Here is a 19,941-nt window from a genome sequence, read left to right as displayed (position 1 = left end):
GCCATTTTCGAATTGCTACTGCCTAGCTATGTGTGAACTGTGTCAGCATTTCTACACAACAGAAAGTGCCTTCCTGGGCCCCTCTCGTATTTTCCCCTCTTGGTAACTCACACAAACAAGAATATCTATACTTTGTGTCACATTTTCATCAGAGAAAAATTGTCAGTTTTCTTTCTGAGATAGAGTAGCTAGCTAACACAAGCAGAAAAAGGGAAGCTTAGCTATCAAGGTTTTTTGTTTGTTTGTTTTTTGTTTTAAATAACCAATCCTAAGTCAAGCAGAGCTTAAAAATAACTGCTCGTTAATAACATTTAGGTAGAGGAAACTGGGATTCCTTTCCTGCTCCCGGGGACCTTTCTCCACCAAACACACACCACAGACTAAAAAAAAAAAGCCTTAAATATAAAAACAAAGTCTTACTTCCTTCAATGTGAGCCTGTGGGTTCTTATAGAGATGTTCAATCCGTCCTGTATTAAAAGAACTAGACCGACGAACGATGCCATGCACCTAGGGATTGAACAAGGAAAAATACAAAAGGAAAGTGGTAAACATTAAGAGGAAAGCATTCATCATCATCATCGCTCTTTTCATATACATGGGCCTAACCCTTATATCAGGTAATCAGAGCTTGTCTCTATTCGTAAGGGCAGACAATTATCCAAATCGTAACAAAATACTTGGAGATGAGTTCTGATGCTGTCATATTTATTTTAGTACCCTTGAGTGGTTTCATCTTCTCCCTTGTTGACACCACTAGCAGCCCAAGCATCACACACAGTACAGAAAACGCACTGAATTGCCCTAGAGCACCATCTCCGAGTGAGACTTGCCAACGTTACTGGAGTTGGAGAAGCAATATGTGAATCCCAAGATAACCACTTTTCCCTGGTTGCATAGAAGTCTTTCTGGAGCCAGAGATGATGGGCATGGAAAAAACAGCAGCAGGAGATGGGGCTAGGGAAAGGAGAGAGGGGGCAGAGAGGAGAGAAGGGAAGAAAAAGACAAGGGGAAAGAAGGGGCAGCAGCTGCAAGGCCCAAATATATTTTAGAAAACAGCTGTTATTCACTTTCTGGGGTGTTGGAAGAACAGCCAGAACTCTCAGTGCTGTTTTGTGGACCTCATGAGTCAGTGTCCTCCGGTGGGTTACGAGACACACAGGCAAGCCTAAGGCTGAAACGCAGGCTGAGAATTTCCTTTAACCAGCCACGATAAATAAGTCAGTGAAAAAAACCCACTGGTTCTGACTAACATTAAAGAAAAGCCCGTTTGTGTCTAATACATTAGAGAAATTGTTCAAACACTAATCCTGTTTCCTCCTTATGTAAGATAGCCCCATGCCTGCTGCCAAAATTCACGTTAGCTTAGGTTACCAGCTGCAGAAGTTGTGCTTGCACAAGTGAAATCAAGCTTCAGCATCTGACTGTCCTCCACTTCTCCCTGCCCTTTATTTCTGAAAGCGATCCCTTACGCTTTGATGCAACCTACACTTCGTTGGGTTGAGCCATCACTTCACACTCTCACTTCATGTTAACTTGTACCTGCAAGAATATACTAGCAGGAACAGGCAGTGTTTGGGGGTTTGGCTTGGTTTTGTTTGGGGATTTTTGTTTTACACATAACACAAGCTATGGTTATTGACAGAGAAAACACTTTTATTCCGTCTTAAGTCTGAAACTTCACTGAGTAAAAAGGTATGCACAACCACACAGTGAGACCAGTTTGCTGCTTTAAGAATGACATTTTGGTGGCAAGATCTCTAATAATAACTGAATAGCTTCATCTTTACAACTTGCAAGTCAAATTTATGACCCCAATTTCCTTGCATAAAATCTCGTGTGCCCAGCCACACAACAGGCTCACAACGTACCTTGTTCTACAATTCAAATGCTAAACTTTCCACAACTGAGTACAATACTTGCATTTTGAGGATCAATGCAGAACTGAGAAACATGGCCCCCCAAAAGAAATTTCCATCAAGTAATGAATTTATGAAGATAAATTTTCAAAATGATGTAGTTAAAAGCCCTATCAAAATAATTATTTATAGAATGTGTGGATAATTTACAGGGACATAAGGTTTACAGAGAAATGCTTTCAAAAAAAGCCACTTCCATAGTAATTTCACATCTGCAAAAGATGCTGGAAATATTTTGAGTACTCAAATGAACATCTGTTTTGCTGAGTAAAAATCAGACTGCAGTTTTAAAGCAAATTTTTCTAAAGGAATCTAACTGAAGTGCTCTACAACTCTTCTAGAAAAATTAAATATTTTGGCTTAAAGTCCTGATGAGAGACTTCTTGAGCTCTCAATTATCTATCTCTGAATGAAGTCATGCTGAAATTAAAGTCCACACGAACGATTGACCAATAAGTCAAATCTTGCCAGCTCAAAGCTTGATGAAAGATTGTGCTTGCAAGAGCTTTGTGTCAGCTGAATGACTGTGATACCAACATTTGACCGATGAGATGTGCTAAATGTAATCACCCTAGGACTTCAAAAAGTTTCAGCAAACAAACAAATCCAGAGAGCCTGTTGCATTCAGCGATAACAAGAAAACATGCAAACCCAGCTTTTTTTTCTTTTCTTTTTTTTCCTCCCACTCCTTTTTCTGGTATGCACATACAAGAGAAAGAAAACCTGCCAAATGCTTAATCCATGACAGCAATATTACTGTAAAAAAACTGATGAAAGGTACCTTTGTCTGCATGGGACAGGTGAAATAAAAACTTTGTGACAAGCCAAAATGTGTGCAAACTGGTTAATCTAGTTAAGAATGTAAGATCAGTGGATTTTTGTCATTAGGGCTTGATCTTTAAATAGATTGAAATTTTTAAAAAGTCAAATGAACCATCTTAGTTAGGGACGCAATCAGTTATCACGTGTACTCTTGTGTTCAGTTATTGAGGAACAGAGGTCTCTAACTGAGAACAGACGAAAAAATTCCAACAAATAGATGGAGGGTTGAGGAACAGAAGAAAAAACCCTCTACCCAATTATTGTAACCTTTCTATTGTGGAAAGGGTTATATTTCATTTTAGTTGCAGTTAGCAGTTCCCAATTTCATTGTGGACTAGGAGAGAGCACGTGCTTTTGCCTTTAAAGTGGCAGAAGCAACCACAATGGTATCTCTTTTCCCCAAACCGAATGGAGAAATAGTAAAAATAATCAATTTACAACACTAAAAAACCAACATCAATAAGCAGATCAATCAACACAGCAGGAGAAAGGATGGAATAAGCAAGGCAAGATTAACCACTTGCAAAAGCATGGAAAGCACAAACTGGCTGAGAAGAGACTTCTCACTAAGTATGAAGCAGTATTACAACAGAAGTAATAAAATCCAATATTAGAACGAGCATTAGCTTTTACTAAAAACCCAGAAAATACTACATTGTGGGGAGATTAATTTGACCACCCCTTTCCTTCCATTATCATACATTTTGGAAGCATCTTTCATGACTGAGAAGGCAAACATTCTCACATATATGCCCGTAACAGTTCAAAACCATCAAATCATACCATAATAATGTGATTGTTGCTTTGCTGGGCCACAAAAAAGACAATTTTGCCAGGGAAAATTATGCAGCAATAAGTAAGGAGTCAGACTCCCTTTATTTTAAGGAAAAGGTAAATGAAAATCATGTCCTAAGCAAGAATATAATTAATCCAAGAGAACGGGTGGAAAGTAACACTACCAAGGTATATTTTGGGGTTTGGGGTGGGTTTTTTTGCTTTTTAAACAGAGAAAGCAAAATGCAAGGTTTTCATTGCTGAAGTATAACTGCCAAAATAAAAGGGCCTTTAGTGTGGAGAGAGAGAGAGAGAGGGAAAGAGAACAAACAAGAGATTCTTATTCCTTTATGTGGTACATTGCATCATAAATTATTCCCTAATTCCTTACAGTTTTGGCTTACACAGGTCACTGCTTATCTGAGTTGGCGGGAAACATGCAAAGCCGCTATACCCTGAGGAGAAGAGGGAATCCACCAGTGGACATTAGATGATAAATAGTACAATAAGCTGGCATGATTACAGGCAATGTTGCACATTCCTCTCCAGAGTTTTGATTTGTTATCTAGGGCTGGAGTGGAAAACATACACAGAGAAGGACAGAAGCAGAGGAAGCTGGAGCTGCAGCATCCAAACGACTCCATCAGCCCGCAGCAGGTCACCGAGTCACTCACCTCGTAGCCTTTTTCCAGCAGGAACTCTGCCAAGTACGATCCATCCTGGGAAGAGTAAGATATAGGAAAATGTTAGAAACACAGTGAATGGGCCTGGGAGATTTGAACTGGTTAAGGTCTCAAAAAGGGGAAGAAAAAAAAATTTGCAGTGAGTTGACCAGGTAACAAGCATATACTTTCATTTCTCCAGATTTATACACTGACCTAAAAATACTATAGACGGGTTTTGGTTAATTTTAGATTAAGAAGCAGTATATTTTAAGATAACTTGCTTACAAATGCTGGTTGAGAACTCCCGTCTCTTGAATCTCTTCCCAAGTTCCATTATAAAGTGCCTGGGGACGTCTTTCCAAAATATCGTAACCACAGTTATTGAATTTGAACTATTTTGGAGATAGGGAAGGAAAAACATTCTAGAAAAATTGGTGCAAGCTTGGCACACTCTGCAAACCGATGTGCCTCTGTAGCAGTATCACGCTCGCGTCTCCCTTACACATGTGCTCCTTACACCAGCCTTCTGAAGGCAGCAATAATTCTGCCTGCCTGACCAATTGAGTTTTCAAAAACACCCCTAGCACACCCTATATTTATACTACAGAATACAAGCCATTTTCACATTTTATAAATCATTGAGGGTTGAGAGTTTGGGCTGTTTTGGTTTAGGGGTTTTTTCTTTTTTTTTCTTTTTTTTTTCCTTCTTTTTAAATTATTGTCAAACTTAAATCATTAAACTCCCGAAAAGCAAATACTTCAGAACACATGCTAGTGCAAGTTTTCCTGAAATTAGATGATTTTCCTGGCATCACTATTGCCAGGATTACCAAATACAATAAGTCATATTATCCTTATAAATGTGTACACACCATCACAAACGCAGCAAAGTTTATCCCTCCAGAAGAGTGCTCACTAACCAGCTCAGTCAATATTACCCATGCCCAAAGAGTCTGTGTCTTTTCACTGACTTTTTGAACTGGTTGTTCCTTTAATATGCGAGAGTATTCCACCAGAGTCAACTGATTTGCTACGGAAAGATCATAAAAGCATGAGATGCCACCTATGCTTACATGCTTAAACTCTATTATGTGGATCTGCTCTGCCGTGATCATGGCCAGAGACATTTAAGTGCAAAACTAAACAGACATCTCTTTGGTCCTCTTTTTAAAAGCATGTTTCTCCAGAGAAAAACCTCTCTCACCTCAGATTAAATGAACTTTCCTTGTCTCATAGCCTAAGGAGAATAACATATTGAAGTAAGAAATTTGAGATGCACTAGGAGGCCCTAGAGCAGCAGGACTGCCAGTGGGGACTTCTTACTGCATTGATGGCAAAATCATGCATGAGTCTATGCAAAATGGCATAGTGCAGCGTACAAGGGGCATGTTGCTGTATGTTTAAAACTGCAGCATTAGAAAAAATGAGTGACTTTATGGTATGAATGTTTCATAAAGTCTTACACAGTCTAGAAGAGCTTGAAAGCAAGAAAGAAAGTCTCAGCTTACATACTTCTCCCACTACATGTATATGTGGGTGTTCACATAACTTCACAGTGCCATAACCCAAGAGCCATCAGTCTATGACATCGGTTGATCTGGAACATGACAAACCACGTGTGCCATGACATCACTGGAACAGTATGTATTTCTGTACATCAAATGAGAAGAACAAGACCCTATTGAAAGGAGAAATTCAAAGAATATGCAATGGAAACTCTGGAGAAACATGGGGGGAAAGGGGGGGATGACAACTACCTTTAATGTAGTTGTCATCTTTTTCATTAGTAATTCCTCCAGCATTTAGCAGAGGTGGATCAGAGGGAAGACAACTTCCCAATTCTCCTTGATTGCTCAGTCCACTAAAATAAATAAATATATAAAATAAAAAGGAGGTGAAAGTGGGAGACCCAGAGAGTGCAAAGGAGATGAAAAAAGAAAGGCTGTGATTACTTAGGAAGTTGATGGGAAACAGACTTGACTAGGATTGAACCCTGTCAATAAGGTCTTGTTCTTCTCACCCCAGCCATTGCTCAAACTTTCCAGTCGCCCTGGAACATTTTGAACCAGCAGTGGCACTCGCTTCCTCTGCGCTTCCTTTCCAGGTCTATCAAGTGATAGGGCAGGGCTTTACAATGAGTGGGAAACAGGCAGCAAGTGTGAAAGCTACTGGTTTCTGGCTCTAGCACAGCACAGCTGATTTACTGTCTGGTAATCGCACACAATGCGGATTCATGCTGTCCTGCATTGCGATACCGTATCACACATGGCCCCCAGGTTTCACGTTTCCCTTCCTTTTCTTTTAAGTACAGCAGCTGTCAATGCAAACGGCAATCAGAACAGCAATCAAAGTGTCAAAGAGTTCGCAGCTTGTAAGGATAGTACAGTTCCCATCTTTTCCTAATGAGGTGAAGAAGTAATATTAAGTAAGCTCTATTAAGTGATTTAAACCTTTATCCATATGAGACTGCATTATGCATATAAATTCTATTATCAAAGCTATTGATTTCCATTTATACTACAAAGAGAGCTTTCAAGATTCAGGAATCGGGATTCAGCTCCTCTCTACTAATAAAGAGGAGTGGAAGAAAGTACTGGATGGATGAAGAAACAAGGGAAAAGAGACCAAGAGCAGGAGGAATAGGGTTCTTTTTATTACTACTCCTAGAACTGCAGGAGAAGTATATGGAGTGCTTTTTCAGAAGGAGGGAAAAGGAATTAAAAACCTAACACAAGTGATGCAAGTGTATTAGGGCCGTAACACGGAGGAGAAAGGGCTCCCATTGCAGGGGGATAGTATAAACATTTGAGAAGAAACATCCCCACAATACGGTGGTAAAAATTACATTCCTTACAAACATGCAATGTTAGGAAATCCCAAAGACATGCAAAGGATTGTGAGAAATTCTGCTGCAAGATCCCTAAAGAAACTGTCCACCAACAGCCCAGCTCTCTACTTTCTGAAACAACGGAGCTGCTAATATCAACCTGACTCCCAAACCTGACTCCCAGCCACAAGAGACATGGTCGCTCAAAAAGCACCACTTCATTGGATAACGCAGCAGGGAAGAGAGCCTGACTACTGTGCCATCGCCCATACTCCTCGTGCCTGCCCATTTGCAAATGGATTAGCAATAAAGCCTGACAACATAAAAATGCAACACACCCGCTGTCAGATGCACTGTTTGAGGGAGGCATTGGGTTTTCGGTATTTCTATGATGGGCATGTATGATGAAATATCTGTCTCTTTGCTACATGCTTATAGTTCTGCTCTGCATTTCTGTGTGTCACAAATACCAGGTTTTCAGACTTCATTATTCCTTTGGAAAAAAGTGCCATAATTTTCCACATATCACGTGCAAGACCAAAGTTAGTTATACCTATAAAATTCAAAATTGAGTAAGGCTGGTGCCATGCCCTTAGGAGTAACACTACAAAGGTGAGTTCACAGAAGTTCAACCTATAGATTGTGTCAATTATCAAGGTCATTCATAGTGGTTCTAAATTTCTTTTGAACTACAAACTATAGTTGTGCTCTGCTGAAGTTAAATTTTGATAGGTTCAATTAATCTGTTTGGGGGACGGTGTGTGGAGAGAAGAGGCACACTTTCAGCCATAGGACATGGTTTTTATTTCTTAAAGCGATCTTTCTGCAGTAACATCATCAACAGTGCATTGTCATCATTTTCATTTAGCCTTGTTTGAATGAATAACCTATACTTCCATTAAAATATGCTGAACCAGTGCCACTAGTAGCCTTGCACAATAAATTGTTGTTTCATCAAATTTTAAACTTTTGCATAGCTATAAGCTAATGCTATTTCAGTGACTTATTAAGCTGGAGTACAGTGACAGATACTTTGGAGCAGGGAACACACACGACTCTAAAGCAACATCTAAATGATTTTGATAACAATCCATAATAAAAACTATTCATTTGTTTGTAGCACTCCAAAACAGCCTTCCTTAAAAAAAGAAAAATCCAAGAGAGTAATACAGTGTAATGTTATTTTTGCTGAAAAATGCATACTTCTAATCATTTCCAGTGATTTATGGAGGAAATCAGTAATTTTTTGCAGCTACTATAAACAGAACAGTGCTGCACTTTGTCTCAAGTCTTCAAGGCAATACTCTAGGTAAAGCATTAAAGTGTTCATAAAAAATTCTCCATACTGAAAAAAGGAAGAATTATGAACTCTGAAGTATTTAACTGATTTATTAAAGCTGCCACCCTCCAAATGCAGTGGTTATTTTGCTATTTTGATTTGTATTCTGGCCAAGTCAGAATAGGAAAACAAGTGTCCTTTTGTTCCTGTGGTCAAAAGAAAAAGTCAAAAGGCAATAAATGTTAAAAAAAAATCTTTCTTTGTTTTAAAACATTCCCCACTTAATTGAAGGGGTTTTGTAATGCATTAACTGCAGTACAATAAAAAAATTAAGCAGGAGGAAAAGTTATCATTAGCAACAACAACAAAAACATTCTAATTACATTACTCTGTTCTTTTTCAATTAAGAGTTGTTTAAAAGTAAAAGAAAAGCAAAGTTGCTTTGGAAAAGTGAATCACCCTGTTATTTCCTAGTCTGAGCTCCATCTGACCTCACAGACTATTCCACTGGTAAACTATTAAGTTATATTAAGAGCTGCAACTGCAGTTACAGACAACAGCAACAAGTTTTTCTTCCTTCCTCCCTCCAGTTATGTTTATCCAAAACAACATTATTCACATCAATATGCATAGCTACTCTACTGTGAACCTCAGCACAGACACTTTGTCTAAAGAACAAACCTCTGCACCACTCTAAAACCAACACGAACAGAATAAACTTGTGTAATTCAAATTTGCCTCTTACCATTAGGAGAGGCAACCAGTTATGAGTTTTGGCTTAACTTAAGCCAACAAGAGTAAGGTATGTCAGTGCGATGCTGCTGATTTTTTTAAAGTGTTGATATTTAAAAATATAAAATCTTCAGTCTAAAACACATATGATCTTCTACATTAATCAAACAGCTTGTGTCTATCACAAAATACCCCAACATCTCAGCTTGGGAAAAACAAGTGACACCATCAAACTGAGTATACTAAGTTTTTTTCCTGACTGCAGGAACCTGTGACACTTAATGTGTTATTTCCAACTACACTTACCACAAATTTCCCAGTGACAACAGTTAGGTGCTTGATAGCTTTTTAGAAAACATTAAAAATCATGCCCCTAAACTCTCAGGCTATGTGTTCAAACATTCAGATACTCAAAATAACTACTAGTTTTCAGATGTGTCTGAAGAACCATTTTTATAAAGAGGAAAAGTATCAGTAGAGAGCCTTTTGAAGACTTTAAAGAACAAGCTTTTTCTGAATGCATGTTATAAGCCATTAATACATTACTTTTTTCTTCAAACATGAATGTCTGCAGTATACTAATATCAAACAAACCAGTTATGAACTCCGAATTTGAGAGAAACCTAGCTATATTTTTCTGTCTCACTAGTGAAACCACAGGGATTGAAGGAATGTGTCTATAAACATGGAAATGCAAATCATATGGACAACAGTCCACAAGAAAATTAAAACCTCTACTTATAGTGTTTGTAATGGGAAATCCATAACAGTTTTAAAACCCACAAGATGATTGTTTTGCCCATCCCTATTTCCTCCTGCTTTGCAAAAAGCTACTGGTATCAGATGGTCTTTCACCTTTCCAAAATAGTAACAGCAGCTCCACTCAGCAGCAGCTATGAACACTTTGGACATGCCCATCCTCGAGTACTCAGACTAACCCAGCAGCCCCATTCGGTGACTAACACTGCTGCAGCCGACTCAGGGGGAAACCCCTCAAGCTGCAACAAATGCAAACCAACCCCAAACACTACCCAGTGGAAAGCCAAACACGCAGAACCTAGTTGCACAGAGCAAAGAAACCAGGAAACCCAGGACTAAGCTGCAGGACACATTCGCAAAAGAGTAATTTTGACGTCAAAATTTGAAAGTTCACAGTTGTCCCAGTAACAAACCATAAAGCCCAGAAACGGTTTTGGAAGAAATACAGTGTCTGTTATGTTTAAGACCGACGAGTAATTTTGTGAAGTGACACCAGGAGGAAAATATGAAATCTTAGCATGCCATCTTTACCTTTAACATCCTACAGAGGAAAACCAAAACAAAAGCAGTAACATGGCTAATACTGTAACTGGGGAGGCCACCTGAACTTATGACCATAGCTCAACACATCCTACCAGAAATAATGGACCCACCTCACTCCCAGACAGAGCTACCTGTATTTTTCTTGCTGCAGCAGCCTACTACAGCTGCTGAGGTTAAAGCTGCTTTCGCCATTGCAGCACCAGCTTCTCACACTGATGCTCAGCAGGCTTTCTACCACTGCTGCTCACTGCCTAAGTTTATGTTACTTTAAGTTTAGCCCAAGACATTGTTTCCTAACAGGGTGCAAGGTCAGTTATTTGAGAGAAACCAAAATAAACATCGCACTTGCTATCTTGTTTGCTTGAGACCAAAGCCTAATGAAGGAGAGGTAAATGAGTGTAGACAGGGAAAAAGGTTTTTAATTCACTCTTCTGTACTTGGCTTTACATATGGCCATAGCAATTTAGTCTGAAATATGATTTATTTACAGAGGAACACAAAACCAGAAAGAAAGCATGTTCCAATTGGAGTAGAGAATCAATGCACAGTAAGACAACTTTTATTTTCCTAAATGTTTGCACGGTTAGAAATTTGAAAATGTATTCAGGAACGCTTGATTGGTATGTCAGAGCTTTAACAGCTCTCAGTCTTGCAATATTTGCTTGGGTGGAAGAAAAGCACTGCTCCTACAATGATATGGTCTGCAAGTCATGGGAGCAACCACTCTGTTTCCCAGACATTTGAAGTTCTAGGACAAGACAGCTTGTGTTGCAACTGATTATTACTCTCTTAGGTATTGCCTCTCCCAGTCAGCATGGTGGGAGCCCAGTTTTTACTGGTCTGGCATCTACTGAAGCACAAATAGATTTTTCAGGAACTCCGCTTGTTTATGCAATTCCCACCTTTTCATTTCAAGGTTCTCACACTTCCCAATTTTCAATAGCAGAGGTCTTTAAAAGGTGGCCCCCAACACTTTCCACTTTTCAGCGCAGCTCTGATTTCTCTTTACACCAGGAAGGGATAAAATAAGAATCAGAAATGCCCCTATCACAGCAATAAACTTCCTGATACTTTTGCCATGGAATAGAAAAGGAAATATCCAATTGCAATTTCAAAACAAAAAAATAAGAAAAAACCCACAGAAATCCCAAAGCTAAACGCTTGTGAAAGAACATCAATATTTGGACCAAAATGTTACATTTTAAATGACTCTCTTTACTTGGCTATTTGTGTCACCTTTTCTTCAGGAGAAACTGAAGAAACAGTAACAGGAGAGAAATGTAACAGGAGAGCTCTTAAGAGTTGTTCCCTAATGTTCACTCTACATACATTCTCTCCTTCCCCCTAACAGGGGTATGTTATGTATTTTGAGTCCTAAGTACATAAAGCTACACTTCAATTCATTGGGGGGAAAAAAAAAAATATAGGAATCTTAAGATGTTCTTCTTATGCTTTCCAAAACACTGTCCTCACAAAAAAAAAAAAAATCTAGAGAAACAATTAGCAAAGTGAAAGACGCACAGTCTATAAAGATTTGAATACAATGCTTTTAACCAGTTTTTCCAAAGATAACACTTGCCAGAATTCCATGTTCTGCAACACGTTTTTATTATGCCCAGAAGCAGCTTCACATTTTGTTGGATATTTTTAAGCAAGAGTAAATATTCTTCAAAAGTATTTTTTTACAGTCTAGGATTTTTTTTTTTTTAAATACACAATATATGTTCTATAGTATAACTGTAAATAAATTAAATAGATGGACTCTGTGGTAAAACCTGAATTAATAGTTCTGTTCATTCATTCAGACAGTCCCTACCTTCCTCTGTAAGCAAAAACTGTTAGTGAACATGCTTAACGATATAATAAATGCACCCATATTCAAAACATTTAAGTATAGATTGATTGAAATTGGACATTAGACCAGATACCTCTGTTCCACGTGGCCGCTCTTGCTAATCAAGCGCTCTGATGCCACATGGACTGAGCTTCCTGGTGGCGAGAAGCCAAGCAGGATAAGGATTATCTAGGCGATAGCAAAAGGATGCAGTGTTTTTTCAGAGAAGGTTGCAGAAGGTCATCCTTATATTTACAGATACCGTACAATGCCTTGTGTACCCAACTTCACAGCTTTCCCTTGTCAGCTTCGAAAGGGGAAAAAAACCCACCCAGTTTCATTAATTGCCAAGGTTCTTGTCTAAGGGGAACTAGAAAGGGAAAGCGAGCAATCATGTTTGCTTATCCTATCTGTCAGGAACAGGATTTGGAATAGACAACTACTACAAAACCGCCAGCAAAATACCCATTCCTTCAATTCATATAGTATTAAAAATCACCTGCAGTTTAAGTTAGCAATAACCCCTTTTATCATCTTCAAGTGCAGTCATCAAAAGAATTCTTTCAGCTAGCTAGCTTTCATGAACAGCTTCCTAATTAAGATTAGGACAGAGCTATGTCAAGGTAAAGCAACTGTATAGTTTAAATATTTCCACATCAGTTTTGTTCCAATGAATTATGCAGTTTTGCACAGATCTCTGAAAACAGAAGAACTATTTAAAACGTTCACAAAGAAGCTTTTAAGAAGCATCAAAACAAATTACTTTAAAGAGCTTGTCACAAACATTTCTTTCTTTAACTTCTTTCATTTGCTGTTCCACAAAACCTGAAACTAGTTAAATTTAACTGACTTTACAAGCTTTGGAGAGACTGAGTACATAGGACACATTTTAGTAATTTTTGTCTGTATTCAAAGTAATTTCCTCTAATCTCAAGGTTTCTTTGCAGTTTGCTGAATCGCTTTGCACCCTAGGAACTACAGGAAATACTACAGAAACCTCCCTGTCTCACTTATTTTGCAAAGTGTTCTGTTACATTTATTCCTGGTTACCTTAATAACAACCTACCAAAGCCAAACAACACAGTATCACAATGTTACTTGTTTAATATTCATAAATTCTTTAATTTAATTGCCAAGGGCTATGAGGGTACACTTTAACTGAACAAACACAGCAGTTCTTGCAAAAAGGCAAATGTGAAGAAAATAATATCTAGTTTTTATTACAAACGTCACTGGCACTTAATAATGGCAACATCCTATCTTTTTTAAGAAACACTTAAAATTTCTATAGCAGGCACAGGAAGAGAACTCTTGGTTTTGTTCAACATCAAATGTAAACATAACAGCAAAGTGCAAGAGGGCCTCATTTTCAGAAACATAGGGACTGAAAACAACCCTTTTCTTTGAACAATACACTAAGCTCCCTAGGAGAAGATTATCAGATATGTGTATACATAAGCAGTTCTTAAAATTAAGCACATGGGTCCTCCTTTTAATGCTATTAAGAATTACAGATTAACACCACCATGCAGCTGACTATTTGGAATAGTCTTCATGCTTCGTATTTGCAGGTTCACCTGCCATCTGGCTTTTGCCCGGCCTGAGCCAACACCTCTAGCAAAGAAGGACAACAGATAGAAGTCAAGCAATTGCACCTTATACCTTATGAATCTTCTTAAGTGCTTATGCACTGAGTCACTACAATATGCTCAAAGTAGACAGAAAAAGGAAGTTCCAATACTGAACTACATCACACATGGAAAACTAATTTGAGCAGCCTTTAAGGAGTTCTTCATCACTGTATCAACTAAGCTACTCGGCATCAAACCATCCGTCTTCTCCCTCTGCCTCATTCCAAGAGAAGGGGCATCATCCATTTTCCTCCCATCCCTCCCCTTGAGGGTTATCCATTATTTAGAAAGCTTGAAGAGGCATCAGAACAGGACTGTTATTTAGGCACCTGCTTATATGACCTGTGCCCTGATCAAACTATACTACATGGTACCCTTTAGATGAGCATCCTTACTCTTTAGGGGCTGATTGCATTTATTTAGGGCATCTGGAAATACACTGAACAATGTTTCAAGAGTATTAGTGAATGTTTTTGTACTAGTGAACATGCTGACAACCAGTAGGTGTATACAACCAGACAGCTAGCTTAACTACTGTACTCTATCCTCACAGAAAATTCTGCTTACATGACATTGCACCAGCAGGCATTTTGGAGAAAGTTATTTGATTTATTGCAACCCAGAAAGAAGTCTACAACAAGCTGCTTTGAGATGATGGTAAAACTCCACCTTCAGGATCTATGGCATCACAGCTACACCCCTTCCCTCCCTCTCAGAGGCCAGTCACGCTGCCTGACTCACAGCAATATGTCTCATTCACTCAGAGTTGTGATTAGTACTGCAGTCATCTATGCCATCCGCTGTGTACAGACCATCCATAGACACAGGCAGTCCTCCAGCCACACACATGCTGCTCCCATGGCAGAATTCCAAATAAAAACTGCGGCTTCATGTTTGCACATCTTGTTTGTCAATATTGCTTTGTTTCTCCAAGAACAACTTGGCAAACTGACAGGCTAGCCAGCTAGTGCAAAGCTGCTCTTTTCGGCTGGATGCCTACGCACCAGTTGGCCACATGATGCAATTCAAGCACTCTGTGCGTATCTGGATGACCTGTGATGGGAATACGAACTTTTCTAGATCTTTTAGAAAGTTTGCTGGTTTCTAAAGATGACAACAGTTCTAGATCCATAGGGAGAATATTCCAGTTTTTTCCAGGTATTTCTATTTTACTCGAGACAGTGGTTTACGTGAAGGGATGTTCAAACTTGAAAGAAAATGATTCCAGGTATTCTCATGTACTTCTGTAGGGCAATCTCAGCCTGGCAAACTAATTTAGCCAACAAGTGACTAAAGTTTGCATCAGAAGGTAAACAGCAGGGGTCCCAGGGAGGGGGCAAACAACTATAAGGACAGGCAGGCAAGGAGGGGTGCTCATCCTGCTGAAGTGTAAAATAAGAATTTCTCCAAAATTACTGGGATGGGACCAGCAAAGGTTGAGATTGTTACTCTCCTGCTGACATGCAGGAAAGGTAAAATTGCCAGTTGCAGTGAAAGTTGTTGTGCAGATCTATTCAGACAGTGCATGTTACGTTTTCCCACAACTATTGTCACATTTTAATTTTGTTCTGCTACTTTCCTTAAAATGAAAGTATTTCCCCAAAGATGTTGGTGCCAGATATCTATTTACCCATTCTTAATGCATTTCATGCTATGAGGATGCCAAGCTAAATTTTTCTCCATGTACCCATGCTTACATGCATAGGGTACATGCAAGAAGCTTGTATCTAGTCAGTAAAAAGCATTTCATGTTATCTTGCTAAGAATGGTTTTCTTAGTAGTTCGTTTACATAAAAGCAGTAGCTAGGTACAGCACCAGCTCTTGAACAGCATCAGGAATCATTTGTGCACAAACATTTCATGCATGGAGTCAAATGCATTTCTGATCTACGACAATTCAGTTTTAATTCAAGGACGCACAGAAACAAATGGATATATTTCTCACTGGATCACCCCATACCCTCGACAGCTTAGTTTTATGCTTCATTGATGCAGAATCCCAATGATTGCACAGCATCATGCTGCTTCCTTCCCCCTTTCATGAAAGCTAGTAATTTGTAAACACTCACTTCATTTATATTTAACTTTTCACATCAAACAGGGAGAAATTCACCATGTTGAAACTCAATGGTCCTAATGACATTTTGTGGAAGTTGGTCAGGAACCAAGAAGCAGCACAGGGACTGGCAGTCCCAGATGTCCACAGGAAAAACAAACAGAAGACCAGTATCTTACGCACTCTATTTTACAATCTTCTCCATCTCCAAGTATTTATGCTTTCTTAAAGTCTTAGAAGTTAATAACAAGGTTAATAACATCTTTGTAAGATAGTTCCTCACTTTGCCTATGTTTATTTACAGCTTGAGGAAAATCCTAATAAAAATGCAACCTACAATGCAACTGGCTAGACTAGTAGTGCAAGATACTAAAAGGAATCCTCTTTCTTCCCTTTTTAATGCATAGTAAGGCTGAATAAAACAAATTACTCTTGCTGATGCCATGCAGTTAAAGTGCAAATTGCAAAGTCAATTTTTGTGTCATTCTCCTGAAAAGAACTAAAGCTCTGAAGATGTTGTTGTAACAAGAGGTAAAGATTTAGTGGCACTGTCCCTCCTAGTTTAAAACATGCAAAGAACAGTCCTATGGGGCCTCGACTTTTGCCTCTGGCATGATTTGTGTTTGATCTCACCGAAGCAACCTAAATTTGGTTTTAAGCCTTTTTTTGCCATAAGCATAAGATGAATGATTATGCATAACATTGCTTATAAAACACCCTCAAATACTATAGCAACATATGCAAACAGTCCTGAAAACAGGTATCAGGAATGAAAACTGATTAAAATGTGTATATAAGCACATGTCCCAGCAAAAATTCTTATGCAAACTTACCCTGTTGTTAGAAGGGGGAAAGAAGGGAAGGGTTTTTTAACTGCAGAAATATTAATAAGTGGCACATTGAAATGTGTTTTTACAGAACAGGAATGAACAAACTGATAAGATTGCTGGAAGCAGTATGGTAGCTGCATCAACACATTTTGAATTGAACAGATTTGCTGAAATTCAGCAGAAAAGCTTGACTAAAAAATGAAAAGGCTATTAAGGTAATATAAACCTTACCAGCCTCTACTGGATCCACTGTCCGTGGCTCATTCAAGAATTATTCAGCTAACTGACCCTTGACGGTGTTTTGTGGGACAATTTTTAATTAAGTCACAATTTTAATGGATTATTTTACTGACACTAATAATATTTTATAGATAGAGCATGGAAACACAGACAGACCTATAGCATAACCGAGTCAGGGAGCAGTACTAAATCAACTGAAAGGCTCAGAAAGAAACCTCTAGCTTCCCTGTCAGCAATCATCAAGTACATTGTAGAACAGCTGGCAAGACCTTCTATTGCATCTCATCACTTCTTTCTCTGGCCTTCTCTTTTATAAAACTATTTCCTCTTGATATCAACAGACACACAACAACTGGGCTAAAAAATAAAGCTTGCCATCTAAAGCAATCCTCCCACCTCTTTTCTCCATCTGGAGTTCAAGCCTGTACAGGAATATTGCAACATTTCTGGAGGGTTTTCATCATTATTTCTTAAGAGAAGAAGCTTCTTTTTAACTCTTATGAGCAAATTGTCAATACCCATGAATTGGGAATACTTTATTAAAATAAACCAGCTAGAATTTATATAGCTCTACTGCTATGTATACCATTGTACGTTACATTTCTTATGCCAGTAAAAATAAACTTGTTAAGGGCCTAGCTTATCACACACAAAACCGCTACAAGCTATTACAAAAAGGGGAGGGGGAATAGAGAGAAGTTTAAGTATGCTAGATGCTGAACAGGAATGCCTTATTCTTAGAACTGTTCTAGTTCTCCAAGATTCAGAGTGCCATATTTTGCGTTCACAGAAAGAGTTGTGTAATACTTTACAGTGAATTATGGGGAAAAAATGTTATGGTATGAACTATTCAGTTTCATTTTACTTTCCATACATTGCATAATTTACAAGAAAAAGACAACACAGAAGTAAGGAGAAAGTTTAGAATGTATTTAAAACGAACATGTCTCTTTTACATAACTATCCTGAACTGTTCTTAAAATTTCAGACCCATCGAAATTCTTTGCAGGGCTTGAACAAGAGAAAGGCTATATAAGCCCAGCCACACATTTCCTGTTTTGGGAAAGAAAATGATCCAAGGTGCTTTAATTCAGTTATGCCTCCCAAAGATGGGATCTGCTGAAGGGTAGAAAACAGCTCAAGAATCCTTTAGAATTACTAAATTCTAGAACCACAACCAAGTTTTTACTGATCCATGAATGGCAGATGCACAAATGTGATCTCTACTACAGAAAATTCTATACGCGAGATAACTACTTTAAACACGTTTTCTATATTTACTGCAACTCAATCAAAAATACTCCCAGTTGCTTGAAGCAGGGGGCTTGTATGTTATTAGTCCTTGAATGATCATTTCACTTCAACAAACTGAATGTAAGTGCAAGAAAAGTATTTTAACCTTCTCAGTTGCTGTTAAACAAATGAGAACAGTTTTAAGCATTCCAGTGTTCCAAACTGGTACAAATTGGCTGGGTCTCTGAAGGATACCAGCCTTCATACTCATGAAAAGCACAACCTGAAAAGAGACTAATGGAAGGAAAAAAGGAAGGGGACCTTCGCTTTGTTTTTTAACAGCATACAAAAAGGCTTTTATCCCCAAATCCCATGAACTAGTTAAGAACCACACAGTGTAGCACAAATACAATCCTTCAGACTGAAGACCAGTAATTTTTCAATGCTCACCAGCAATATTGGCTAACTTGAGGACATTACTTTGTACTTCCCCAGAAACATTTCTGTCCAGAATAATTAAAATGTGTCTATCCATTTCTAGCTCAGAGGGAACACATTCCCTCAAATTAGAGGCAGTCATCAGCAGGCAGACCAAAGACTAAGATCAAAACTTAGTCACAGCAGGTTAATACTGCAAGCAGAACAAATTACTTTTAGATAAAGTAATCGAATCTTTCCTTTGTATTTCAAAGTATAATGCAATGCTAGCGTAACACTGGATCCTTCAGTACCATGGTAGGTTGAATTATTTATACAGACATAGGGTTCCACCTCTGAAATAATCTAGAATTAAAATATCAACACCACTTGCAACTTGCAGCTGAATGGCAGAGCGCACAGCATTGGGTATCACAGACATCATCAAGATCCAGGGATGGAAACGCAGAGCACAGCACAGTTTAACAGGTCTGTAGCAGAGGCTGCAAGTACCTTCCTGCAAGGCTTTCATCAAGACATCTGAAGTCATTAGTCTATTTTAAAACTTGAATAGACTTGACAAAAGATTATCTCACATACCATGGAGAGCAAGACAGACTTCAGAACCAATGTCAGATCACAGATCCTTAAAACGCTTCCCAGATAATCCACTGCATTAAAAAATAGGTGTTCTCATTTAAAAGATGCATATGAAGGCCACATCATTCCATTTTGAAAGCAGAGAAACTTTCTTCAAGATCCCAATTTAACCAGTTACCTTCATACTGTTCTACAGTTAGTTCCTATCTTTATACTCAGGATTAATGGAATAATGCACCAACATGATGATTCATCTGCAGGTAATCAGACAGCTATATCTTCCTTCATCTCATGTGAATAATGTTTGTTTTGTTGTTTGGGGTTTTGGGGGTTTTTTTTGTTTGTTTGGTTTTTTTCCTTTTTATTTTAAGCTTGTTTCCTTCACCAGTGGTAGAGCCCAGGCTGGAAAAGGTATCACTAGACCATGAGAAACAGCAATTCTTCACTGATGTGTCCCCAGAGCAGAAAATGTTTGGCTACAACTTGATGTGACACCTTTGGTTTTGGCACAATATAACAATCTTTCAGTCACTGTTTGAAATTACAGAAAAACAATGTGCAAGTCAAAGTTTAGCTGTAAATTAACACTCACTTTAATAAAAAATAATTTTAAAATAATGACATCATCTAAGCTACTCTTTTGTAGACATCTTCTCACACCTGCAAATATAAAATACACAACAGATGTTGGAGAAAGAGGACTAACTCCATCCTCCCCCACCCCAACTGAAATATTGAGTTTCTACAGGAAAACTTACACACCGTCACTCTGCTGCAACTTA

The 19,941-nt window shown here is 38.4% G+C and overlaps 1 protein-coding gene across 1 annotated transcript in view; it reads right to left on the bottom strand.

Moving 5' to 3' along the window:
• The window catches only part of GMDS (GDP-mannose 4,6-dehydratase), a 433,748-nt gene that overhangs the window by 356,799 nt on the left and 57,008 nt on the right, over positions 1-19,941 (bottom strand). Inside the window, exons 2-3 of the mRNA XM_050891480.1 lie at positions 4,188-4,232; positions 421-508 (exon numbers count right to left, since the gene is read on the bottom strand). Coding sequence (XP_050747437.1) covers positions 421-508; positions 4,188-4,232 — 133 coding nt within the window. The remainder of the gene's footprint in view (positions 1-420; positions 509-4,187; positions 4,233-19,941) is intronic.

The sequence above is a fragment of the Gymnogyps californianus genome, chromosome 2, assembly GCF_018139145.2.
Source record: "Gymnogyps californianus isolate 813 chromosome 2, ASM1813914v2, whole genome shotgun sequence".
In the NCBI taxonomy this organism is placed as follows: domain Eukaryota; kingdom Metazoa; phylum Chordata; class Aves; order Accipitriformes; family Cathartidae; genus Gymnogyps; species Gymnogyps californianus.
This window is presented reverse-complemented; position numbering and strand designations above follow the sequence as displayed.